Source organism: Protopterus annectens, chromosome 2.part0 (genome assembly GCF_019279795.1).
Source record: "Protopterus annectens isolate FY-2018-M chromosome 2.part0, PAN1.0, whole genome shotgun sequence".
NCBI lineage: Eukaryota > Metazoa > Chordata > Ceratodontiformes > Protopteridae > Protopterus > Protopterus annectens.
Window position 1 is genome coordinate 1399892256 of NC_056728.1, and position 24796 is coordinate 1399917051.

At 44.0% G+C, this 24796-nt stretch overlaps 1 protein-coding gene across 1 annotated transcript in view; it reads left to right on the forward strand.

The window, feature by feature from the left end:
• CLGN (calmegin) overlaps positions 1-24796 on the forward strand; it is a 2483974-nt gene that overhangs the window by 1051337 nt on the left and 1407841 nt on the right. Inside the window, exons 4-5 of the mRNA XM_044061624.1 lie at positions 3701-3759; positions 3894-4035. Of these exons, the coding sequence (XP_043917559.1) occupies positions 3701-3759; positions 3894-4035 (201 nt within the window). The remainder of the gene's footprint in view (positions 1-3700; positions 3760-3893; positions 4036-24796) is intronic.

Below are 24796 nucleotides of genomic sequence, written 5' to 3' on the forward strand. Positions count from 1 at the left end.
TTTGTAGGTAAGTACTACGAAAGGTGTCATTGCAGGCAGTTTTAGGCCCAGCCAATTTCTCATTTGATGCTTGAATTAACTTATCCCATATGGTGTTAGTTTCCTTATCCATCCTATGGTTGATAATTATGTATCACCTCTAGTGAGAATAACTGGGATCATACCATAGATAATGTGAGGGAACTCATGCATGGGCTAAAGGATTCAGGAGCTGCTGCTGTCTGTTAATAGTACAGGGGATAGTCCAGGGGTAAATTTTCTAGTACCCATTAGTAAATCCAAGTTGTTCTTGAATATGGACAGGGATTAGCTTTGTTTTATATGGACTGGGGAGTCTGTTCCTGAGCAGTGATACCCTCTACGAGATATATATGTCCCAGCAAACTGTTCTGCTGATGTTGCAGAAGAGGTTTAGACTGTATTGAGTCAGAGGATGCCTTGTATGCCAGACACTGGTCACCTCTTAGCAGTCTGTAGAATACCAAGTTTATTGACAGAACTTTGAATTAGTCCATGTAGGACATGTAATCTGGATCTTGTATCCTTTTAGTAAGGTATGTCTGTGGGTGTTCCTTTTGTTGCATGTGCCTGGACAGATGCATGCTAAAGTGGGCATTATACTCAATGAGTGAACTAAATACAACTGAGTAAAAGGGAACAGTGACTTCGCTAGATCTAGTCAGAATTTGCAATGTGGAAGAACTTCCTTATGACAGTGGACACATGTTGGATGAAAAGTAGGTCACAGTTCACATAATTTCCCAAATGCAGAACCACTGGGTCATCTCTCAGGGGTGTTATTGTTAGTGTGGTAGTTCCTTGGGTAGATGGCTTCCCAAGAGATACAGTAATGGGTTTTTTGGTATTTAGCTTCAGTCCATGATTCTTGCACCAGTTATTTGTTTGAGACAAACCTCCTTGCAGGATGGCTAAGTCATTTTGAGGATTCGGTAACTGCTCCTACCTTGCAGTTATCAGAAACTCTTTGGTATTGACTTTTACTTCGGAGAAGTAGGTGCCAAACAGGAGAGGTCCCAGCACCAAACCCTGAGGACTGCACTGGTGACTGGTCTCTTTGTGGAGGTAGCTTCCCCTACTTTGATCTTCTGCATTCTGTCTGTGTGCCAGCTGGCAATCCATCGGGTGATGTAGAGGGTTTATTCACAGTTTATTTAGCTTTCTAAACCAATGAGTAGAGATTTTGTCAAAAGCCAGGTCGAGGAATGCGGTGTAAACCATTTTATTTTCATCCATTGCTTTTGGTGACCTTTTCAAAGTCATTGACCAGGTTAAATAAGCATGACCTGCCCTTGACGAATCCAAACTGAGAGGGGTTCTTACTGATTATTAGTTTCATAATAAGTCTTTCCATGACTTTGCATATGAGGCTCGTCAGATTTATGGGTCTATAACTGCCTGGTCCTATGGAAGATCCTCCCTTAAGCAGGGGAGAATGACTGTAGCTATTCTTCATTCACTTGGTACAAAACCTAAATGGAGGCTGGGGTTGAACAGTGTTATTATGCGGGTAGCTAAGTCATGGTTCATGCTATTTAAGATGCATCAGGTATAGTGTCAGGGCCCCCTTATGCAGCATTTTAGCTTTTGATAGTACTTTCAGGACTTGGCCTTGTATGATAGCTGGAGATGAGTTTGTTTCAGGTGTATCTTGTGGGGTAGACAGAGGGGAGAGAGCGGTAAAGTTTGAACTGAAGTTGTAGGCCAGTAGGTTATCTGAATCTTCGGCCTCAGAGTAGGTAACATCATTTACAATCAGCTCAGCTCATTGTTGCATTATGCTTCTGTGATTTCAGACAGAACTTAAAAACAACTTGTGATTATCTTTGGTTTAGCCTCAAACTTGGGTTTGGTGGATCTTATTAAACTCCTAAGTTGTTTGTTTACTTCAGCAACAATGGCTATATCATTGTAAGAGTTACTCTTCTTACTTTTGGTCAAGATATTATTCCTTTTATTACAAAGCTGATCAATATTATCTTTCCACCAAGAGGGGTTGTTTCTGAGGTTTCCACTGTGCTTGTTCATACAGAGTACAGCTGCATGTATGTAGTGAACATACTGGTATAGTGTGGTGGTGTATGTTTCCACATATTCAGTGGTTGTATCTGAGTATGATGGGATTTTTAACCTTGGCAGTGTATCACTTAGGAGTAGGTAGTTTTAATGGTTCCACTAGAGACTGAACCCAGGACCTTCTGCATGTTAAGCAGATGCAGTAAGCACTATACTGTAGAAACACAGTTGCAGAACTGGACTGCAGGAAGCATTTAAATGTAGTTACAGAATGTGGTTTGTTTGTCTAGGTGGATTATTTATCTACTTTGACTTGCTCTATAGCTTGGGTGCTCATAAATGTGATATTGTATGTGCTTTTCTTTCATTTTTACTTGGTATGAAGGTATAGGATACTAGCTGGACTGACCTTATACAGGATACTAGCTGGGCTGACCTCATCAACTGACTTATTTTCTCTCATGGAGGGGTCCATTCCTTGTAACCTTGAATGCAAAGTGTGAGAGGTAACGAGGAGTCTGAAACTCTGAGGATATACAAGATGCAATTAGTCATGACATTGACCAGCCAACATTATTTATAATGTATGCTTCAAAATGTGAGGAAAACTACATTGAGGTTATTTTCAAGCATATACTTAAATTTACTTTAGCAATATGTTTTTCTTACAAGAATTATCCTGTTCACTGCCTTTACCAGTGACCGTATGACTGAAAAGTAGTTTTATTTTTGTGTCATCTAATGCAATTTTTGATTGATTTTTTTATTTATGTTGGGATTGTACAGAAATAATATTTCTGGTCTATCAGTAAGCAAAGGAGGAAGCTGAAACTATATGTGATCCTGTGGCTTTGCTTTGGTGTATGCTGATTTCCTGTACTGTGATAACTGTTTTGTTAAAGATCAACCTCTCAACTTCTTTGCTCAAGAATTGGGAATCAAGCCAAAAGTAATGAGGGAAAAAGGCTCAAAGTCAGGGACAATTTTATAATAATTCTGTAATTTACTTACAAAGTTAATAGAACAACAGATTTTGCAGCAACATCATTTTTTTAAAGAAAAAATATTAAACTATATTGTCTGTCATTATTAACTGACTGTAATCCTTGATGATTTACCAGAAAGTCAAAGATTTTCTGAGGGATAGTACAAAAGAGCGGTAAAATAAGGGACAGGACACTTGAAAGTTTTGAATGCAAATAGTATTTTTGTAACTTCATTTTCATGCATGCAGTATTCATTGAAGACAGCTTTTAAGTAATAAGTTTCATTACATGCTGTACCACCTACGCAGCGGAGAATATCAGAAAATAGTGGGCATATGAGCTAAACAGATACATTTTAGCTTACTGTCATGAGTTCTTAGCTAAGTTTTATTTTAACATTTGCACATACAGCCTACTAGGGAAAGTGGTGACTGCAAGTCCCACGTGGGGATGTCCCTTTAGCCCTAGCTGATGAATGTTGGGTTTGGAAGGAAGGTTAGGGGATAGATTTGTGGCCCAGGGGAAGGTCTGACACCTTGTAGACAAGGCTACACTGGGTAACATAAATTATGAATTAAAAACTAAGGAAAAGATCCTAAGAAAACAAACATTCTTTGCATTAACAATTACTAGCTAGTTTGTTTGTTTATTGATTGGTTTGTTTGTTTATTTATTTTTAGGTGGGTGCTGTCTAAAACCAAGAAGGATAATACAGATGAAGACATCGCTAAGTATGATGGTAGGAAACAGTTTGATATTTTGTGATAAATGTATTTTATTTGTTAATACAGTTCCTGATTTTATTTAAGTATTTATTTTCCAGTTTTGACCTGTTATGCTATATTCATAAGTGCATCATTGGTTGTGTTTCAGGATTATGGACAATAGAGGAGTTGAAGGAAAACACAATCCCTGGAGACAGAGGACTAGTTTTGAAGTCAAGGGCAAAGCATCATGCCATAGCAGCTATGCTGAAGACCCCATTTATCTTTGAGAATGAACCTTTAATTGTTCAGTAAGTAGTGGGTTAGTAAGAATGCCGAAGAAACAGCTACTGCTGTTAACATATCTGAATAATACTCAGGTAGAGTGCTAGTCTCTGATCTGTGTAATGCTGAGCTTTAAAATGCTAGGATTATTAGAGGGTTGTTTCCAATTTCTACACCTGATAATGTTATCACTTATTTTAAAGGAGAACTGTAGCACTGTAGTGTTTATTTTTACTGAAAGCTGTGATATGCTTGAATTAGAGGAAATCAGTCTTCAGATTTTATGTTTATTTATCTGTTCTCCTTGTGTTTCTCAGCCTATCAACTACTCGTCTGTCTGCTCCTTCCTTCTCCCGATGCTGCCTGATGGGAGGGAAGGGGAGTGGGAAATCTTATTTATTATTGGTACGCCCTGGCTGAGGCCATCAGTGGTGGTCTGAGACAGAAGTATGGAATGGTGCAGAGTTGATAGTGTCAAGTATGCTGATCCTAACACTTAGTGAGCACTTTTTCCTTAAGCCCTGTCCCTTCACAACTGTGCTAACATTATTACATATTTGGATGGGCAGGCAATGAGATTTGGACGTACTGAACATGCCTTCCTCAGGCCGTAGAGCAGCCGTGACCCACTCAGACATCCCACATGCAAGACCCAGTGATCTCTCATAAGCCCCAGCCTCTACTAGGGCTCAGTGAGATATTTGCTTCCAACACACTCCCCACCCTTCCCAAGATGGGCATGCTCTCCCTTTCTGTTAGCTGCATTAGACACCTAAATTGTTACTGAATCCTAAGTCATCTGGGTATAGTCAGGGCTTTATCCCTCCTTGCCACTGGGCTGGCACACCTCACATTTTAAATTCAGCATTTTATGTGCATCAGGGAGTGACTGGCACCACAGCTAATGTAATTACCTTTCTTCTTTCTGTCCAGGGCCAGAGGATCCCACAGAACAAACTGTTAACGTTTTTTGTGTTACATAAACTGTGAATTTTATAGCAAGCTTAATATTGAATTCAGGAAAACTGATCAGAAACAGAAATGTCTTGGGAGCATATTTAATTTAGTGGAAAAAAGAACATTTACATTTTATACTTGTAAGTGTGCAGATATGAATGCCATTTTCCATTTAAAAAAATAACTGAGTTTTCTTTATGATGTCAGCTTGGTATCAGATTTTACAAGTGTTAAGTCTGTAAACTACACAGTTTTATGAAGGGTTCATGCTGCACAATTTTTCAGCCCTGCAGGCAGAAAATAGACTCATTTTAATATTGTCGGTGTTGAGGTCACTCTTTGCTACACATAAGATGTTCTTTCATTTCTAAAATGAAGGTTTTAAGTCAGACACATTATAGAATTTGTATTGTCCATTTGATTGTTGACACATTCTGAAAGGGAATTGTGTTTCTTCACCAAAGACACTTACAGCAGACTCATCAAAGGAAAGTTCACCAAACCCTAAAAAACTCATCAAGAGTTACAGTGACTGTATTTAAGGGAAAAAAAAACTCCACTGAAGTATATTTGTGTCAAGGGAAGTATCTTCCTGTATATTAATAGCATAAGACAATCCAATTTCAGGAGTTTTTATTCTCAATTCCATATGTGTAATGTCATTGGTGGGTGTTTGGACTACTTTTGCAAAAGAGCAGTGCTGGCGACAGTGATAGCAGGCTAAAGCTGTGCCATAGAAGGAAAAGCTGTGCCATAGAAGGAAACTGTCATTTTATTTTCTGGTTATCTTCCCACTGCCATTGAGATGTCATACTTGTGTTGTATTGGTGCTTTACAGATAAGAATCCATTTGAGTGACCTGTGAGTCATTAAAAAAAAAAATATATATATATATATATATATTCAAATGCATCTGTGAAATTAATGTTCTGATGCAGAGCTTTAGATTTATGAGGTGGACAATAAAATTGAAACATAAACACCTCAGGGTCCGGAATTCCAAAATACCGATTCTTTAGATTATCTCACCTATGTTGTTTCATAAGGTCTCTGCGACCATAATTGATTTGAAGCACACCTAGTGTCTCTACTTATTTCTGAGTGTGTCGTCCTTCAGATGAGCTGTTAAACAGAAGTCCAGACTGCTTGAGTTGGTGGTTGCTCAGGTGGATGTTAAGAGATCCCACAGCACCTATCAAAAAGAGCAGGGGAAGTCCCCCAGAGCCCTCACAAAATTTACCCTAGTAGTATAAATACTACCTCAGATCTTCCTTGAAAAGAGGCTATTACTGTAGTGGGACTAACACAGTCAGCAAAGGATAGGTAAATAAGTAAGGGTATATATATATATCAGAACCCTGGAGATTCATCGAAAATAAAACTGGGGGGGGGCGGGGTGGAGGGACAACAAGGCTACTGCAGCAGTGATCTGTAAGACATTTTGCTAATTTCTCAAATCCTGTCTGAACACTGAAATATCAGGACTGGTGCCTTGGTGCTCTGTAGTGATGGTAAAGAACTCACAGTTTCAAACTACTCCCTACCCATAATTCTCTTCTTCCACTTTCTACATATCTCTTTGCCACCATGCTGATAACAATGTCTCTAAACAGTTTAAGTGCCAAAAGGGAGTTTTTAGCATCTTTTGGGACAGTTGAGTGCAAATTTTTTTCTAAATTCCTTCTTGTAATATATAGCACTGGGAGTTGTTATGCTTCTCTAGCACTTTTCTACTCTGTTGGATACTTTTCCATCTAACAATCCTTGCTTCCTCCTCTCCCCTTACCCTGTCACCTCTTGGGTCATCTGAACACTTTACAAAGATCTATTTTTCTGTCTTCTTATGATCATTCTAAGTGTTTTATTCATCAGTTTAAATAGTTTAGCTTGTCATTGTGTCAATTTATTGTCCGTCATGGAAAAAAGAAGGGAAAACATGCTTTAAAAAGAGTAAGCTTTGTGGCCACAAGATCCACCCCCCCAAGATCCACACAGATTGTGTCTGATTTATTTAGGAGCCGCACATCTCACTAGCAGCCGTATCATTTGTAAAAATGTCACTTCTCGTACTTTAGTGGAATGCAAAAAAAAAGAAAAGAAAGCTAGTGATGAAAGTTCCACCAGACTCTGCACCACTGGTAGCCCTAGAGCAGTGATGGCAAACCTTTTGGGCTCGGCTTGTCAAAAATTTGGAAAATGCCTTTCTTGACTCTGCTGGCATGTCACCCCCCGCGAACAAAAGATAAACAATTCTTTACATATTCATTTATTTAAAAAAAATACAGTCCAATTGTGTGCTACTATGTATTATAAAAGTAAAAGAAAAACTAGTGACTTACATTAGAGAAAATGATATGCGCACTGGTAAATGGGCTTAAAATACTGCACCAAAAAATTACCCTACTTTTAATAAAAATTTTGAATTGAACTGAAAAAGAATGCAGAACACATTGCACTTTATTTCATTAACATCAATTAATGACTTTTTTGTTGCTGAGTTTTAATAGACAGATGCAGAGCCACATAATTCTTGTATTTTTGTTCAGTTTCTTTGGTAATTCTGGTGTTGGTGAACCAGTGGCATAGCTAGAGTTTGTGTCCCTGTGGCTGACTGAGTTTGCCACCCCCCCTCACAAAATAAAACATAATGCACATCATAGTCATACAAAAAGTGAAAAGGATGGTACTCACATCCATTATTAAAAGAGATGCCTCACCTTTGATACTGGAGTTGCAATCCACAAACTTGTTTGTCCAATTATGCAAAAGCATTTCCCTGACACACTAATGAATTTTTTGCCCAGTAACATCTTCATTAGTTTCTATTCTGTATGCACAAGCACTAAAATGACACAATAAATTATTTTGCCCAGTGGTCACTTCAGCAGTCTGACCATGTATGCGCAAGCACTTCCGTGATACAAAAATTAAATATTTTCCCAAGCAGCATCTTCATTAGTATGTCCAGGTACACACAAGCACCAAAATGAAACCTTTCCCAAAGAGACCCCGTCAGTAAAATGTCCAGGTACAGTAAACACAAGCACCAAAATTAAACATCTGTCCAAGCAACCCCTTCAGTAACATTCCTAGTATGTGTACAACCACCAAAATGAAACATTTACCCAAGTGACCCTTTCAGTAAAATGTTGAGGTATGCACAAGCACCAAAATGAATCATTTGCTTAAGTGACCCCTTCATTAACATTCCTAGTATGTCTACAAGCACCAAAATGAAACATTCACCCAAGTGACCCCTTCAGTAAAATGTGCATCTTTCTATGCACTCTTATGTTTATTAAAATAAATCAACTACTTAAGTACCACTCTTTTATATTTGTCTTCTCGGCCCGGGGTTCCCTCTGCTATTGATCCGCATCTAGGTGTGTGATTGCACGACCGTTAAAGAGCTCCCTGCTGTTGTGCGTGTGCGTGTGTGCGTGTGTGCGTGTGTGTGTGTGTGTGTGTGTGTGTGTGTGTGTGTGTGTGTGTGTGTGCGCGTGAGCGCCCGTCATGTTGTGCAACTTAGCCAAATGGAAAGCCACCATGACACCACCTGACTAACTGCCAGGCCAAAAAAAAAAAGCCTCTCAGAAGGAAAAAAAAAACAGCTTATCGAGTGCTGCCTGGCCCTTTCGCCCCCACAAGCTATGCCACTGTGGTGATCGCTGATGTGTCACCCAAAATGTTGTGGCATGTCACCTTTGACACGCATGACATAGGTTCACCATCACTGTCCTAGAGAATTCTACAATAGAAACAAGAAAGGAGAAAATGAAGGTAGATGATCAGTCTGGGTTAGAGCTGCTTACCACTTTTAAAACTCCTTGAATGTCTATCTCTTCTCCCTGGGGTAAAATGTGGTAGAGTGTTTCTACCCTAGATAAGTCTTTATTACCTCATCTGAGAGGTTACTCTGGTACTGTGGAGGATTCAATGCCAAGATGGTGCACAGGAAGTTTATCTTCTAAAAAAGGAGCTCTCTGTCTACTGCAGCATCTGTACGGTCTCACAAATCCCTTAGGATCCCTGCTGAAGTTGACTAGGAGCACATGATGTTGGCCTTTGTATTGGCCCAATTTCAGTACAGTATCATGTCAGCCCCGACCTTTCCTGCAGCAGGCTGAGAGACTACCCAGGTCTCAGATCTTGCCTGTCCTTCTCTGAGCCCAGTATCAGCATGGGCAGTGCTGGAGTCAGCAACAGGTGATCTGCTGCGCTTCTCAGTGTGGATTCACTTCACTTCTCCCTCATCAATGACTTTGCCACTGGAGGCATCAATCCTAAACCCTTCTACTTTGACTGCCATTGGGTCCTCAGCAGTTGGCAGTGGACCTTAGGAGCCAGTGGTGATCAGCACTGATGGTTTTGGTTACATTCTTGGTGTTGCAGTGTTTGGCTTTTTGTTTCCTCAGGACTGAAAATTCCCAGTTTGGCCTCATCTCTTTTAGTGTCAATGATTGGGGCAAGTTTGTTGATGGTGGCGCCGAAGGTTTTTGCCCTGGGCATTTCTGCAGATACCATAGTGCAGAAGGAAGTTACATCTAGTTTGTTTGTACATATAGTATTAGTAGTACCAACTCCAACCCGAGATAACTCGGAAGTGGGACACTTGAGTCAGCCATCATCCAGGTTCCTTCAGGAACTGAGGATTACTAGGCCAAATCTGGTGAGGTCTGGGGATCACTCTTCATAGCCAAGGACTTTCATCTTGGTCCCTTATGGAAAAGAAGGTGCAAGAGGAAGCATGTAGACTCTCCTTTTGAGTTTCTCACTCCAGACACAGGTTGGATGAAGGAGAAGTTCCCCCAAATCCCTCCAGGGGCTGCTTTCTTCAATGAAATATTGGAACTGATGAGGCAGAGGGGACCTGTTGTGCAGCCACGAAGAAGGACATCCCAGAAGGCACACAAGCTTTCCATCCTCTGAACAAAGATTCCAGGATGATGGATAGGATAGGGAAGCAAGTCTGTGTGTCCAATATGTTCTCTACCAGATCACTGAGTTACATGCCTTACATGGTTTGGTTTCAGAGAGAGATCACTCAGAACGTTTCAGAAAATCTGGAGAACTCTGCTTCCAGTTGAAGACTCATATGGCTGCCATAAGTACTATTTCTTGTCCGACCAATTGTTTCATACATAATGCAACTGATTGAGCAGCTAAAGACACAGGTTCAGGCCTAATGATCAGAAGACAGGCCTGGATGCAAAATCGATTTCTGGGACCATTTCAAAGTGGTTTTCTCCAACACCTTGTAATACATTGTTTTGGGTGACAAGTCAATGAGGCACTGCCTACTTGTGATCAAGTGTGGAATGCTCAAAGCTGTATGAGTTAAGTTTGCCAGCCCACAGAGGACTTTACAGTGGAACCAGAAGAGACAAGAAGCTTATGGCTTCACAAATCTCAACAGCCCCAAAGAGAGAGGCAAGGCAGAGGTTCCCAAGATAGAAGGGAATTTGTATGCTATCCCAAAATAATATTTGTCCCAGTAATCAGGTGTGTAGGTAGGTAGGGGATCCTTTTGGGAATTCCTAAAGGTTTGCTCAATGGTTCCTCTCTTGAAGCTTCAGGGATGACTCTCTTTACACACTTCAGCTTGGATGGCCATCATGGCAAATTTAAGGGTAAGAAGAATTATATCCAGTGTTTATCACATTCCATTTTTCATAACATCCCCCCAGCTGAGATTTCTCACTGCTGTCCAGTGCCACCCAGACAAAGAAAAGTAGCTTCAAAGGAAGTCTAGAATCTCCTTCTCAAGAGACCGGTCCAGGAGGTCCCAGCAGGCCAAAGAGGGTTTTTACTCCAAATATGTAATAGTGCCAAAGAAAGAAAAAAAAATGAAGACCTCAACCTAAGTTGGATTCACTCTTTTGTAAAGGAGGAGTCCGTCTGAATGGTTATGGTTCAGTTTATATTGCTAAGCCTTCAGGCAGAGGATTGGATATGTTTTCTTGATCTTCATCATGCCTGTCTACATATAAGAAAAGACAAGGTATCAAGAAGATTTCTTAATTTTCAGGTGAGAGCCAATCAGTTTTGGGCCTTGCCATTTATTCTCACTTCAGCTCCTCTGGGTGTTCACCAAATGTATGGCTCCACTTGCATCTCATATGTGACTTTTAGGGATCAGAATATTCCCATACTGTGACATTTGGCTGTTGGTAGCACTGCCTGTGGAACAGCTTGTTCTAGCACGGCAGTACTTTCTTCATATCTGCCTGTCTTTAGGGATAATGATAAACATAAACAAGTCCCAACTTAAACTAACAGAAAGTGTTGATCTAATGCTGTTAATCTTTGTTCATTCCTTACTGATGGGTTATCGGTTCCGTCCTCGGAACCGAGCCGGCCAATATCAAACTCGCGTCAGCCAAAAACTCATGAGCCAAGGTCGTACCCAGAATGCTCTGCTCCCAGTTATCTCAGATCTTGGTTTGCCGCGTTGTTGCACAGCCGTGTCAAGCCACTCTCTCAGCTGTGTCTAATTTTTTGAAAATTTCATACATTGTTCTTAAAGTTTTTCAGATAATTTCTACTAATATTTTCTTACCCTATTTTATACTTTAGACTCTCTCCCTGTAGTCTTTTTCCCTTTATTAACCTTTACTTACCTCTGAGGTAATTCTTCATTACCGTCATTGGTAATCCTTCCTTTTCTCTTCTTACCCATTTGGGTAGCCTTTCCTCTTTTTTTTTGGTATTGTTCTTCTCCACATCATAATGTCGGATAAGAAAAGCAGCACTGGTTTTCAGTAGTGTAAGGATTGTGGCTGTAAGTTACTCCTTTCCAGTAGCCATGACTTATGTGTCTACTGTCTGAATGTCTCTCACCTTACTGTGGATCCCCTGTGTGGAGTTTATAGAAACTTTTCAACCAGGACTCTTAATGAGAGGAAGAATAAATTAATATTGAAAGGTCTTCTCAAATCTCAAAAACACAAGAAACGCTGTTTATAACAAACCACAAAATGAAATGTAGATCCAAAGCAGCAACCACCAAGACAGGTAATAAATGATGTAACAGCTCACAATAAGGTAAATCCAAGTAAGAAACAGTTTTATTTTAAACGCCACAACACTGATCCACGCTTTTCGTCAAATTATGACTTCATCAGAATACAATCAATCACAGCAGTGAACAGTCTTAAATACCAAATACCCTAGAGAAAGAAAAAAATATAGGTCTTTTTTAAAAAGTGCTGATTGTAAAGGAAGATATGTTTTTATATACTATTTATATGTGTATAAATTATTGGAATTATTAACCTATATGTATAAATATGAGGAAGTATTTTTAATAATACAATGCACATTTTAATAATGTTATACAATTTTAGGATTAACATGTTAATAACATTTTGAAAGAATAGTTTTTATAAATGTGTTAACCTGCAAACCATACTAGATTCTGTGTTTTAAAGTTTTTAGGCAGCTTGGTGCTTTAAATGTGTGTAATTTGATTTAATTAGCTAATTGGGTTGATTGACCATTGTTTACTTAGGGTATTTGGTATTTAAGACTGTTCACTGCTGTGATTGATTGTATTCTGATGAAGTCATAATTTGACGAAAAGCGTGGATCAGTGTTGTGGCGTTTAAAATAAAACTGTTTCTTACTTGGATTTACCTTATTGTGAGCTGTTACATCATTTATTACCTGTCTTGGTGGTTGCTGCTTTGGATCTACATTTCATCTTCTCAAATCTCCTTTCTCTGAGGCTATTTCTGGGTCGGAGGGCTCACCCCCTCCTGGTAAACCCCCATAAGAGGTGTTCTTCCTCTTCATCATCGAGGTCATTCCCTTCTTCTCCCTTGGAGATTGTAGGGAGTCGACTCATAAGAAGGTGAACTTGATTACTACTTCAGCACTGCCACCTGTGACCCTGTCGGCTCCAGGCTCGGCACCACCCCAAATGATTCTGGCTCCAGCCATGTCTTCCTTATTGACACCGGCACCGGAGTACCCGGTGCAGACAACTATGACTCCAACAGTTCCATTGCAGCCCTTACCGGCACCGTTCATGCAGGCACAATCTCCTTCGGCACCGTTGGTACAATCCCCTTCGGCTCCAAGTATGACATTTCTGTCCTCCACGATGCAGACATTTTCAGTGCCAAGTTCTTCTATGCATTACTTCTCGGCACCATCTTTATTACCGGTGCAGACACTTTCCTCGACGGCTCCGTACCCATCGGGGCAGACTTTTGCCTTCACGGTGCAGACACCTGCAACTTCTGTGAAACTGACATTGTCGGCACAGACTACTTCCACACCGTTTTCTTCGGTGCAGACATCCTTGGTTCTGGGCTCTGCACCTCACGAATTAGCAAGGACCAAGTATTCTCCTTCCTTGGATCCATTCGCTGGTAATCAATATAGCCCTTTTTTAAAAAGGCCAGAATCACCATCAGCTCTCTCTGTGAGGTCATCCAGGAGCCTCTCTGAGCAAGATGTGTTGTGGCTTGTTGACCATTTGCTTGTGGCCAAAAGTCTCTTTCACCCATCGAAGTCCACGTTCCCTCCTTCAGGTGAACGTATATCTCCTCAAAATCCAGCGTACACTCCTCCTTCGACTTCTACCCAAGTTTCGAAGCCTATTACTCTGACAGCAACTTCCCTACCTCCAATTCCAGTAGTGGATCTCACTTTAGAACCAGAGTCGTCCTTGAGGCCCTAGGTGCACTGGGCATTGGCTCTTCTCAGGCCAGTGGCTGTGTAGTGGGGGAGGGCATTCCTGGCTACACACCAATTTTTTCTATGGCACCCTCAAGGAATCCTCTCTCTCTCACGGTTCACAGTCCTCTTGAGACTCCTGGTCCTGAGGTCGGCTCGTCAGGGCGGGGTGTGACCCCGGTTCTGAGGTTGTCATGCTCGGTTCCGGGCTCCCATTCCTCCTTGGGCGGACCGACTTTCCAAGCCATGGAGAGGGGGCTTGCCTCCGCTCGCAAACCCCACATGTTGGAGTCCTCTCCCCCCCTCTGTGCAGCAACTGCCACAAGCCACAACCACCAGACACCAGGAACAAGGACCTCAAGCTTCTCCTCCTGAAGAGACCCCCTCTTTGCAGTCTTCCCCAGAACCTCCCACTGAGGAAATACCCCACAAAGCAACATACAAGAGGAGGCACATGAACTCCACTGAGGAGTTGTTGACTGAAGATACGGATTTTGATGATGGGGAAGGGTCCCCATGGTCACCCTCTGATGAGGTGTTCTTTGGTGACATCCTAGAGATCCTTAGACAGAGGGGTGACTGGAAGTCTTCTAATCCTTCCTCTGAGGAATCTGTATTCCTGCAGGCTTTTCGTGCCCGGCCTCTTACCTCCTGGGTCACCCCGCCAGCGGATGAGCTCGTCCAGCTTATCGTCCAGTGCACATGGAAGACTCCTGACACCCTGGAAGTGATACCAAGGAGACCGGATAAAATATTATCTCCCCCAGCTGTACACCCACATTGGTCACGAGGTCTTCCAGTAGATGCTATGGTGGTGGCGGCTGCAACTAAGAAGGATTTGGCATAAGAAGCCAAACTGTCCATCTGCCCAACAATGAGTCCCAGGCGATAGACAAACTAGAGAAGCATGTTTTTGCTTCTTCGACCTTCGCCATAAGGTCTTTGAACTATTTGGCACACTTTACCAGGCTTCAGAGGGATCTTATCAACCAGCTGTCTGAAACCTTGGCAGGAGCTGTTTCTGATGAGGTCCGTGACAACTTGGCTTCTCAGATAGCCACCCTATAGTCCATTTCCAACTCTTCCATGAGGCTTATTTCAAACACAACGGAAGGAACGGCTAGAGTGGCAGGTGCGGGTATAGTCACCAGACGACGTGCCTGGATGCGCCTTTGCGACTTTGCAGACTCCTTTAAGGCTTTCTTCATGAACGCCCCCATTGAGGCCGCTTCTTTGTTTGGCACTAAAGTTAAAGATACGCTGGCGAGGTGTGAACAAGATGGCAAGACCCTGCCTGCCGTTGGTGTCAGACACTCCTCAACGATTCTTCTCCAGAAATCAGAGGAGTGGGAAGATGTGGCACAGGAAATCATGGGGCTCTTTCCGGGACGCACGTGCCCCTAGAGGCAGAGGGGGAAACTCCAATGGAAGACGCCCCTTTTGGGGCAGAGGAGGTCTGCAAAACCGGGTTCCCAGAGATTCCTTCTCTGGCCAACCTTAGCAGTGCTCCTGAAGCGTTGCCTGACTGCTCACTTCTGGAAGCCGTCAGAGGTCGTTTCTCCTTGTACCCCACTGCCTGGCAGAATATAACCACTGACTCTTGGGTACAATGGATAATATCCAGAGGCTATTCTGAATCTCTCAGGATCTTACCACTCACCATTACCCCTCCCTCCTTCCACCCTGCAGAGCTACTCATAGTAACCTGCCATCTCAACACCTACCAAAAACTAGCCATAGTCTCAATCTGTATCCCACCAGGGAATAACATTACCATACCTGAAGACATCTTAGCTTGATGTTTTCATCACATCCCCTTTGAAACTATCTTTCTTGGGGATGTAAATATAGACTGGAACTCAGTTAATTCTACTACACCTTCTCATAGTCTCAGTCTACATGATTATACTCAGCTTGTGTCCTCTCCCACCCGCCTTGGCAAAAACCACTCCAATTCTATCCTTGACTGGATTCTCGTACATTCTCCAAATTGGTACCACCAGCTAGGTACACTACCTGATTCCATCAGTGACCACCTGCCTTTCCATATTGCTAGATACTCACCCAACCTCACTAATACTCACCTCATAAAATACATCCATAACCTAAGAAAATTCAGTACCACCTCCTTCAGCAAAATCCTCTCCAAAATTAACTGATCCTTCCTATACTCTGTACCTTTAAACGACGGCATCAGCTACTTCAACCAGACATTCCTAAGCATACTCAACTCTCTTGTCCCCATCAAGAAATAAAAGTCAAAGCTAAACATGCCCCCTGACTATCCAAAGAAACCTTCCACCTTATGCATAAAAAGATGCCACTTGGAAACAATATCAGAAAAGCAAATCTCCTGCCCTCCTACAATCGTACAGGGAACTTAGAAACCTTACAAAAAAAGAGTCAACCAGGAGAAAAGAAACTTTCACTTCTCTGGCCAATCTCTGCACACTTCTAATCCCCAGAAGTTCTGGACAACCATAAAAACTCTTCTCAAACCTGCCCCACCCACAACTCCCAACCCTTTTCCCAATCAATCACCCTCGGATACCGCCATCCATTTAAATCACTACTTTATTGATACAATTTCTAAAACCTAACACCACCACCAACCCTACCTCTAATTCCACTTCCAGTTCTACTACTTCCACTACCAAGCCCACACCTTTTTCACATCCCCAGTCTGACTCCACTAACCTCTCAGACCCCTTCATGCTCAAACCTGTCTCTGTTAGTTATATTAAAACTCTACTCAGTAAACTCAAACCTTGTTCTCCCGCCCCTGATAACCTACCTGCCCACTTCCTTAAACTTGCTGCTAACTCTGTTGCCCTTCCTATCACCATTCTAATCAACTGCTCAGTCCAGGAATTATTGTCCCCTCTATTTGGAAGCAATACTGCACTATCCCACTACATAAAGGAGGTAACTCCACAGAACCATCTAACTTCTGTCCCATTGCTATTCTTTCCCCCTCTCCAAATTTCTTGAAAAGTGTATCTGTTCTCAACTACTTTCTCACCTTACTCAAAACAACCTAGCATGGCTTCAGACCCAAACACAGTACTAACACTGCACTCTAATCCTTCTCACACACAGTAACTGAGGCAAGAGACAATAACAAACTCGTGTCCTGCCTTTTCTTAGATATAAGAAAAGGCAGAGACAATAACAAACTCGTGTCTTACCTTTTCTTAAAGCTCTCAAAGGCTTTTGATACTGTTTCTCACAACCTTCTACTTCATAAACTTTCTCAGCTGAACATTTCCATCCCCACTCTTAATTGGTTCTCAAGTTACCTGTCCAATCTCCTACAAGCAGTTAAATGGCAAAATTCCTTCTCTCCCTTTCTGGCAGTTCAGACCGGTGTCCTCAAGGCTCAGTTCTCGGTCCCCTCCTTTTCAATCTCTTCACCAATGACCTACACACTGCCTGTCACCTCTCTTCTATCATACAGTATGCAGATGATTCAACTCTGATCTCCATTTCTGACTCTATAAATATCCTCCACCATTCCACCTAAATGTCATTTCATTCTGTTGAGAAGTGGCTCATCAACAATCAACTCATCCTAAACCCCTATAAAACTAAGCTCTTATTATTCCTGCCTAAAACTCTAGCCCAACATAAATCCAGCTTTCTCTCATCCTCTCTAAATGGCACCATCATAAGACCAGACTCACACACTAAACTACTGGGTGTCATCATAGATGACCAGCTCAAACTAGACCTCCACATACTTCATTCTATAAAGAAAACACACCAAAAACTGGGCCTGCTATACAGAAATAGCAAATTCCTGACCCCCAACTCAAAACTGCTGCTAGCCCAATCCTATCTCCTCCCTGACCTCCTTTATAGCTCTCCTCTATTTTCTAATCTACAAAATAACCTGCTGGCAGAGCTTGACCAAACCTGCAACAAAATTGCTAGATTTGTCACCAGCAGCTTGTATAAATCCCATCACTGCACAGCAGTCACAAAACTACATTGGCTTGAACTCCCACACCTGGCCAAAAGTCAGCTAATTCAAGCTTTTACAATTCTTAATTCTAACTCTGACTGTCCATCTCTGTCCAATCTGATCTCCTGGTACACCCCTCCCCATTCCCTGCGCAGGTCCGATAAACACTTACTACAAGTCTATAGACCCAATAAGAACATAGGTAAAATACTCTATAAACACTCCATGTAATGGGATCCTATCTCGCCTACATTCATAACTGATGGGTTGGATCGGCACCGACTCGGCCACTATACACTAGAACGAAGTCTCTCATTGGCTGGGCTACCCCTTATCCCACAATGCACCACGCCTGCTTCCCCAGATCTCGTTTGCCGCTTTTCAAGCCGGACGTGGTCTCGACTTGGCTGGAGCTAAGTGTTTTTTTCTTGCCCTTTTGGTCTTTTTTGACTAGGGTTTCTGTCAGAATTTAAACAAACAGCTGTTTTAACAGCTTTGTGAGTGTTTGTGGTCAGTTTTGTGTAAAATTAAATTTTATTCTTTTTCGCACTACTAGTGTACTGGGCAAGGCCCGTTTAAGTTAGAGGGCCTTTGCCCTTATTGTATGTCTATCTATTTTCTTGTTGTGTGACTGAAATAGTTTTCGGGCTAAGCCCGTTTAAGTTAGAGGGCTTTGGCCCACGTATTTCCTTACTTCTGTGTATTTGACCTGTTGTATTGGGCTAAGCCCGTTTAAGTTAGAGGGCTTTAGCCCATACATAAGTTACTGTTTTTTTTCTAGCTATCAGTTACCTGTTTTTTCTACTGTACCCGAAATGTCTAAGGAGCAGAAATCAGGGTTCAAAAAGTGTGCAAAATGTAATTATAAAATGTCTATTACAGACAGCCATGCTGTCTGCGTGTACTGTTTAGGGCCTAAACATTTACAGGATACTTGCAGTGTGTGTCACGCTTTTTCCTCCAGGGTGCTCCAGGAGAGAAAAAAGAAGCTGATACTTAGGGGTCTGATTAAGCCTTCATTTGAGGAAGCTTTGGCTTCATCTCCAGCTTCTAAAAAGAAAAGATCGTCGGCTCCGACCAGTCCGTCGGGCCCGACAGCTAAGAAACTGGGATCGACTTCTTTTTCCTCGGCTCCAATGGCTTCGGAGCCGATGGTTGAAGGGTCTGCCTTGGTGCTTCTTCCCTCGGCTCCATTGATGTCGGAGCCGCAGGTTAGTGCATCGAGAGGCCAATCACCTACTTCGGCTCCTTTGGTCTCGGAGCCGTTGGAGGTGTGCAGCTCAGACTCTTCCCCCTCGGTTCCAGAGCCTCCTTCGGCGCCGACACTGTTGCAAACGGTTCCGGTCTCGGGTCCGATAGTGCTGGAACCCTTTCGGAGCCGATCCCCTGCTTTATCGGAGCCGAGGCAGAAGTCTTCTCAGCCTCAATCTGTTTCCTCCAAATCCTCTAGGTTGTCGGATTCGGATTTGGATAGGGTTATCCAGAGGCTGTTCCAGTCCCCAGTTTTTACTAAAATGATCTCGCTCCAGCCCACGCGGCTTCGGAGCCGATTCCACATCCCATGCATTTGATTCCTCCTCCGACCCCCTTGGAGCCGTTGGAGTCGGTGCAGGTAGAACGCAGCGGAATCGTCCAGTCGGAGCAGGGACCCCCTCGGAGTTTCTCTGCTCCGACCTTCATTCCTACCCTGTCCTTGGTGTCAGGGTTTGGTACCAGGTCTTCCTCGGTGGGGGCCGAGGGCAACACTGTGGAGCTCGCCTCTTCGATGCCCAGTCTTCCCCTCGGAGCATCGGCCGCAGGTATTCCCGGTACTGCCGTGGTCTCTCAGCAAGTGCCCTCTGCAGAGTCTGGAGGTCCTGCTTTTGAGGCCATGAGGAGTGCGCTGGCCATGACCTTGCCGGTTCAGCAGGTTTCTACCTCTCCGTCCCAAGTTTTGGGTACTGGTGCCTCTGGAGACATTCTTTCCCACGACAGTGGGGCCCCAGGGCCTGAGGATACCCCCTTAGAGGGTTCCCTTCTTCCGGGGGGTCCTTCTGAATCTGCTTCGGATGAACCCCCAAGGAAGAAACTGTGTAAGAGGAAGCATGTTGATTCCCAAGATGAATCCATCACTTCAGATACTGACCTCGATGATGCGGAGGGGTCCCCTAAATCGTCCTCGAATGACGTCTCCTTCTCGGATATCCTTGAGATCTTGAGACAGAGAGGCGATTGGCAATCCAAAGCCCCTACCGCTGAGGAGTCAGTTTTCCTCAAGGCCTTTGGGGCCCAGCCCTCCTCCTCCTGGGTGTCTCCACCCTTCGACGAGTTATTAGATCTAATCTCTCGGAGGGTGTGGGAACATCCTGATACAGCGGAACCGGTGCCTGCCAGGCCTAATAAGTTTCTTTCAGCCCCTCCCCAGAAGGAATTCCTCACTAAGGGTGTTGCAGTTGATGCTATGGTGGTGGCATCTGCCACTCAGCAGGACATGGCAGAGGCTTCAACGTCTATTCATCCTCCTAATAAGGATTCTAGGAGCATGGATAGGTACGGGAAGCGTACCCTTTCTTCAGCGACCTTTACCCTGCGGTCGCTGAACTATCTCTGTCATTTTACAAAGCTCCAAAGGGACCTCCTCAAGGAGTTAGGAGAGTCCCTTGCGGGTAACCTTCCTGAGGCGTTAGCACAGACCGTAGGCGCCCAGATGACTACCCTATCTTCTATTGTAAACTCGTCCATGAGGCTCATTTCCTATGCAGCCGAAGGGGTGAGTAGAGCAGCGGGCACAGGAGTGGCTCTTAGGAGACAAGCCTGGTTACGCTTGTGTCCACTCGCGGAGGCCTTTAAGTCTTCCTTCGCCGACGCCCCCTTTGATGGGTCTTCTTTGTTTGGACCCAAGGTGAAGGACACACTTACTCGGTGCGAGCAGGAGGGCAAGACCTTGACTGCCGTTGGGGCCCGTTTTTCCACTCCCTCTAGACCTTATCCCAAGGCCCAGAGAGGAGGGAAAATGTGGTTCAGGAAATCCCAAAAGTTCTTCTCTACTCCACCGAGTGATCCCCCCTCCAGAGGCAGGGGGGGGGATTCAGGAAGACGCTGCCCTAGAGGTGGCAGAGGACCCCGTAACTCGAGACCGCGACTCCTTTCGTGGTTCCTCCTACCCTCAACATCCCTAGGATGTGGCCCGGCTGTGCTTCTCCGGAGCCGGTCGGGGGTCGTTTTGCGAAACACCCACAGGCTTGGGAATCGATAACCAAGGATCAGTGGGTGCTTCGCATTGTAACCGGAGGCTACCTCATCCCCTTTTTCAAGCCCCCTCCTCCTACAAGGAGAATCCCGGACGTGCCACCCAGTCAGCGGGATCTGGCAGCCGTATTAGTTTCAAAGCTGCTAAGCAAAGGGGTCATCCAGCCCGTCCCCGCCGACCAGATTGGATCAGGAACTTACTCAAGATTATTTTTGGTGCCAAAAAAGACAGGGGACGTAAGGCCCATTTTGGACCTAAGCTCTTTAAATCGTTTTGTGAAGAAGTCCAAGTTCCGGATGGTCACCCTTCAGTCCATTCTCCCGTTATTGGAGAAGGATGTCTGGATGTGCTCCATGGACCTCAAGGATGCTTACTATCACATTTTGATATGTCAAGAGTCCAGGAGTCATTTACGCTTCCGCCTAGGAACCAGTCATTTCCAGTTTCGTGCACTGCCCTTTGGTCTCACCACAGCCCCCAGGGTGTTTACCAAGTGTCTGGCAGTGGTGACAGCTCACTTGAGAAGTCTAGGATTCCAAGTGTTTCCCTATCTCGACGACTGGCTCCTCACTGCCACCTCCAAGCATCTACTGATTCGAGCGCTGATGGCCACAGTAACCTTGGGTCTCTCGGTAGGAATCACTTTCAATTGGAAAAAATCTGTGCTGCGGCCATCTCAGCGTATCACCTTTATAGGCGTAGAGTTAGACACAAAAAGGATGCGGGCATTTTTGCCATCAGAGAGAATTCAGGTTCTACAATCACAGGTTCTAAATTTGTTACCCAAATCTCGAGTTCCTGCCAGACAGATTCTTCAGTTATTGGGCACAATGGCTGCAACTATCATCCTAGTACCGTTAGCCAGGCTGCACATGCGGGTGCTACAATGGCTATTATCGGTTCAATGGTCATACCAAGAACTTCCCCTGAACCACCTGGTTCTGATTACGGACAGTTGTCGTCGGGACCTCCGTTGGTGGCTATGTCGGTCCAACCTGGACCAGGGGCGTCCTTTCGCCCTTCAGCCCCCTGTTGCCACAGTGACCACGGACGCCTACCAGATAGGGTGGGGGGGGGTCATTATCTGGACAGGTCTGTCCAAGGCACTTGGCAGGATTGCGAAGCGCACCTTCACATCAATATCCTGGAAATGAGAGAGGTGCTTCTGGTTTTACAAGCACTTCATCATGCTCTCCCCCAAGGTACTATTGCGATTCTATCCGACAACATGTCGGTAGTTTGGCACATAAACAAGCAGGGCGGAACCAGGTCCTACCCCCTTTGCAGGGAGGCCATGAGAGTATGGCGCTGGGCCATAGCCTCTCGACGTTTCTTAGTAGCCACACACATTCCGGGAAAAGCCAATGTGATTGCAGACAGGCTCAGCAGGACTCTCCTGTTGCCCCACGAGTGGTCCCTCAACAACAGAGTGGCTGCGCAGATCTTCGCCAAATGGGGTCTCCCTTGTTGCGACTTGTTCGCCAGCCCCAACAATGCGAAATGCAGAGAGTTCTTCACTCTGACACCATCTCAGGGGCAGTCTCCCAGGGACGCTCTAGCCCACAATTGGCCCCCGGGTCTGCTTTATGCCTTCCCCCCCCCCGATTCCCCTTCTCCCGAGGGTGATTCAGAAGGCTCTTCATGTCGGGTGCCACATGATTTTGGTCACCCCACATTGGCCCTGTCAGGTTTGGTTCCCATTCCTTCAGAAGTATGCGGTACAGGGCCCCTGGATTCTGGACCCAGTGCCGGGTCTGTTGTCCAATCAGTCGGGACACTCTCATCCGTCCCTCCGGTCGTTGCGACTGGCTGCTTGGTTACTCCACTTCCATCCTTAGTTAGAGATCTTTCTCTTTCTTCGGAAGTGATGCACATCTTGTCCTCTTCCCACAAGCCATCTACCGTTAAGCTGTATTCCAGCAAATGGAAAAGGTTTGTTTGTTGGGCCCAGCAGCGAGGCATTGATCCTCTTACGGCCCCAGTTCCGCAGGTCTTGGAATTTCTAGCTTCATTGTTTCATTCAGGTTCTTCAGTCTCCACACTTAAAGTTCAACTGGCGGCTATATCTAATTTTCATGTTGCTATAGAGCCTTCTTTAATGGCTAACAGACTTTGCAAGTCCTTTCTTAAGGGAGCCTGGCTCCTCAGGCCTCCTATGGCGCATCCCGTGCCCCCTTGGGACTTAAATTTGGTTCTGGCCTCTTTAACCTGCCTGCAGCCACTTGTGATATAAAATTCCTGTCGTGGAAAACTGCCTTTCTAGTGGCAATAACTTCTGCTAAGCGGGTTTCAGAGCTTCAGGCTCTCTGTTCTTCCCCTCCTTATTTGATTTTTCACAAAGACAGAGTTTCCCTTAGATTGAATCCATCCTTTTTGCCTAAGGTAGCATCCCCTTTTTGCATTCAGCAATCATTGGAGCTCCCAGTTTTCTTTTCAAATTTTTCTAATAGAGCAGAATGTACCTTCCACCAGTTGGATGTTCACAGGCAACTGCGTTTTTACTTAGATAGGACCACTCAGACACGAAAATCTGACCAACTGTTTGTGTCCTTTGCGGAGAATAGGTGAGGTCTACCAGTTGCCAAAACCACCATTGCCAAATGGATTAAGGATTGCATCTCTTTCATTTATTCCCAGTCAGGCAGAGAGTTGCCTTTCCCACTCAAAGCTCATTCTACCAGGGCTATGGCCACCTCTGTAGCTTTTCACTCCAAAGTTTCAATAGATGATATTTGTGCGGCTGCTACTTGGTCTTCTCCGCACACCTTCATTTCTCATTACAAGGTTGATGTGGCTTCCCGAGGCAGAGCTTCATTTGGTTCCGCAGTTCTCAGGAGTGTGTTCCAGTGAGCCACCCGGGGTTTTTAGGTGCTAGGGACGATGTCCCATCAGTTATGAATGTAGGCGAGATAGGATTCCATTACATCTTTTAGTTATGTACTTACCATAACTTTGGATGTATGGGATCCATCTCGCCTACATTCATACATACCCACCCTCCTTCCCCGTACCTTTTGGATTTGGAGGAAATATTGATCTTGCTAAGCTCTCCTCTGGAAGGGCTCTGGTTAGTTACAGTTATTGGTATGTGTTCTGTACCTGTATGTATGTATGAAAGTGAACAAACAAGATCTGGGGAAGCAGGCGTGGTGCATTATGGGATAAGGGGTAGCCCAGCCAATGAGAGACTTCGTTCTAGTGTATAGTGGCCGAGTCAGAGCCGACGGATCGGCTCCGAACCCATCAGTTATGAATGTAGGCGAGATGGATCCCATACATCCAAAGTTATGGTAAGTACATAACTAAAAGATTTCCCTTATCGGTAACAATCTTCCACTCCAAATTAGAAGCCATACCTCCCTTTCTAACTTCAAACATGACCTGATACTGTATCTCCATAACAACCCTGTATGTACCTGCAACCACCCTACTCAACCCCTCCCTCTCCCTATACCCACTTTACCACTAAGTCTGATCTGTAAGACCTTTCCTATTTCTATAACATACTATATCTATATGCTGTCCCTTCTACACCCTTCTTCTAGATCACTACATCCGTCCTCTACTACTTTCTTCTTCTGCACCATCTCTTCCTCTGATCTGAGGCCCCTTGTACATACATATTTCTCTTTTTTTTTACTCCTGCACTAGTTTCATCCTCAGATCTGAGGTCCCCTGAACATAGACAATTTCTCCTTCTAGCCACTAATCTAATAATGCCATATTATTTTCAAATGATTACCTATAACCTTAATTCCCTTACTCCATACCTCTTGGATTTATTATCGCTGTTTTTCCTTTTACAACCTTATTGTTATAATTTTGTATATAGCTATGTTTAATTCCGTGGAGTACATTCTTTTTTCTTATCTATTGTATTCATGGCATTGTTTTGCTCTGTATTATTGTAAACTTGTCTCTACTTGTATGTCTGTTTGGGGCTTTTCTCCTCTGG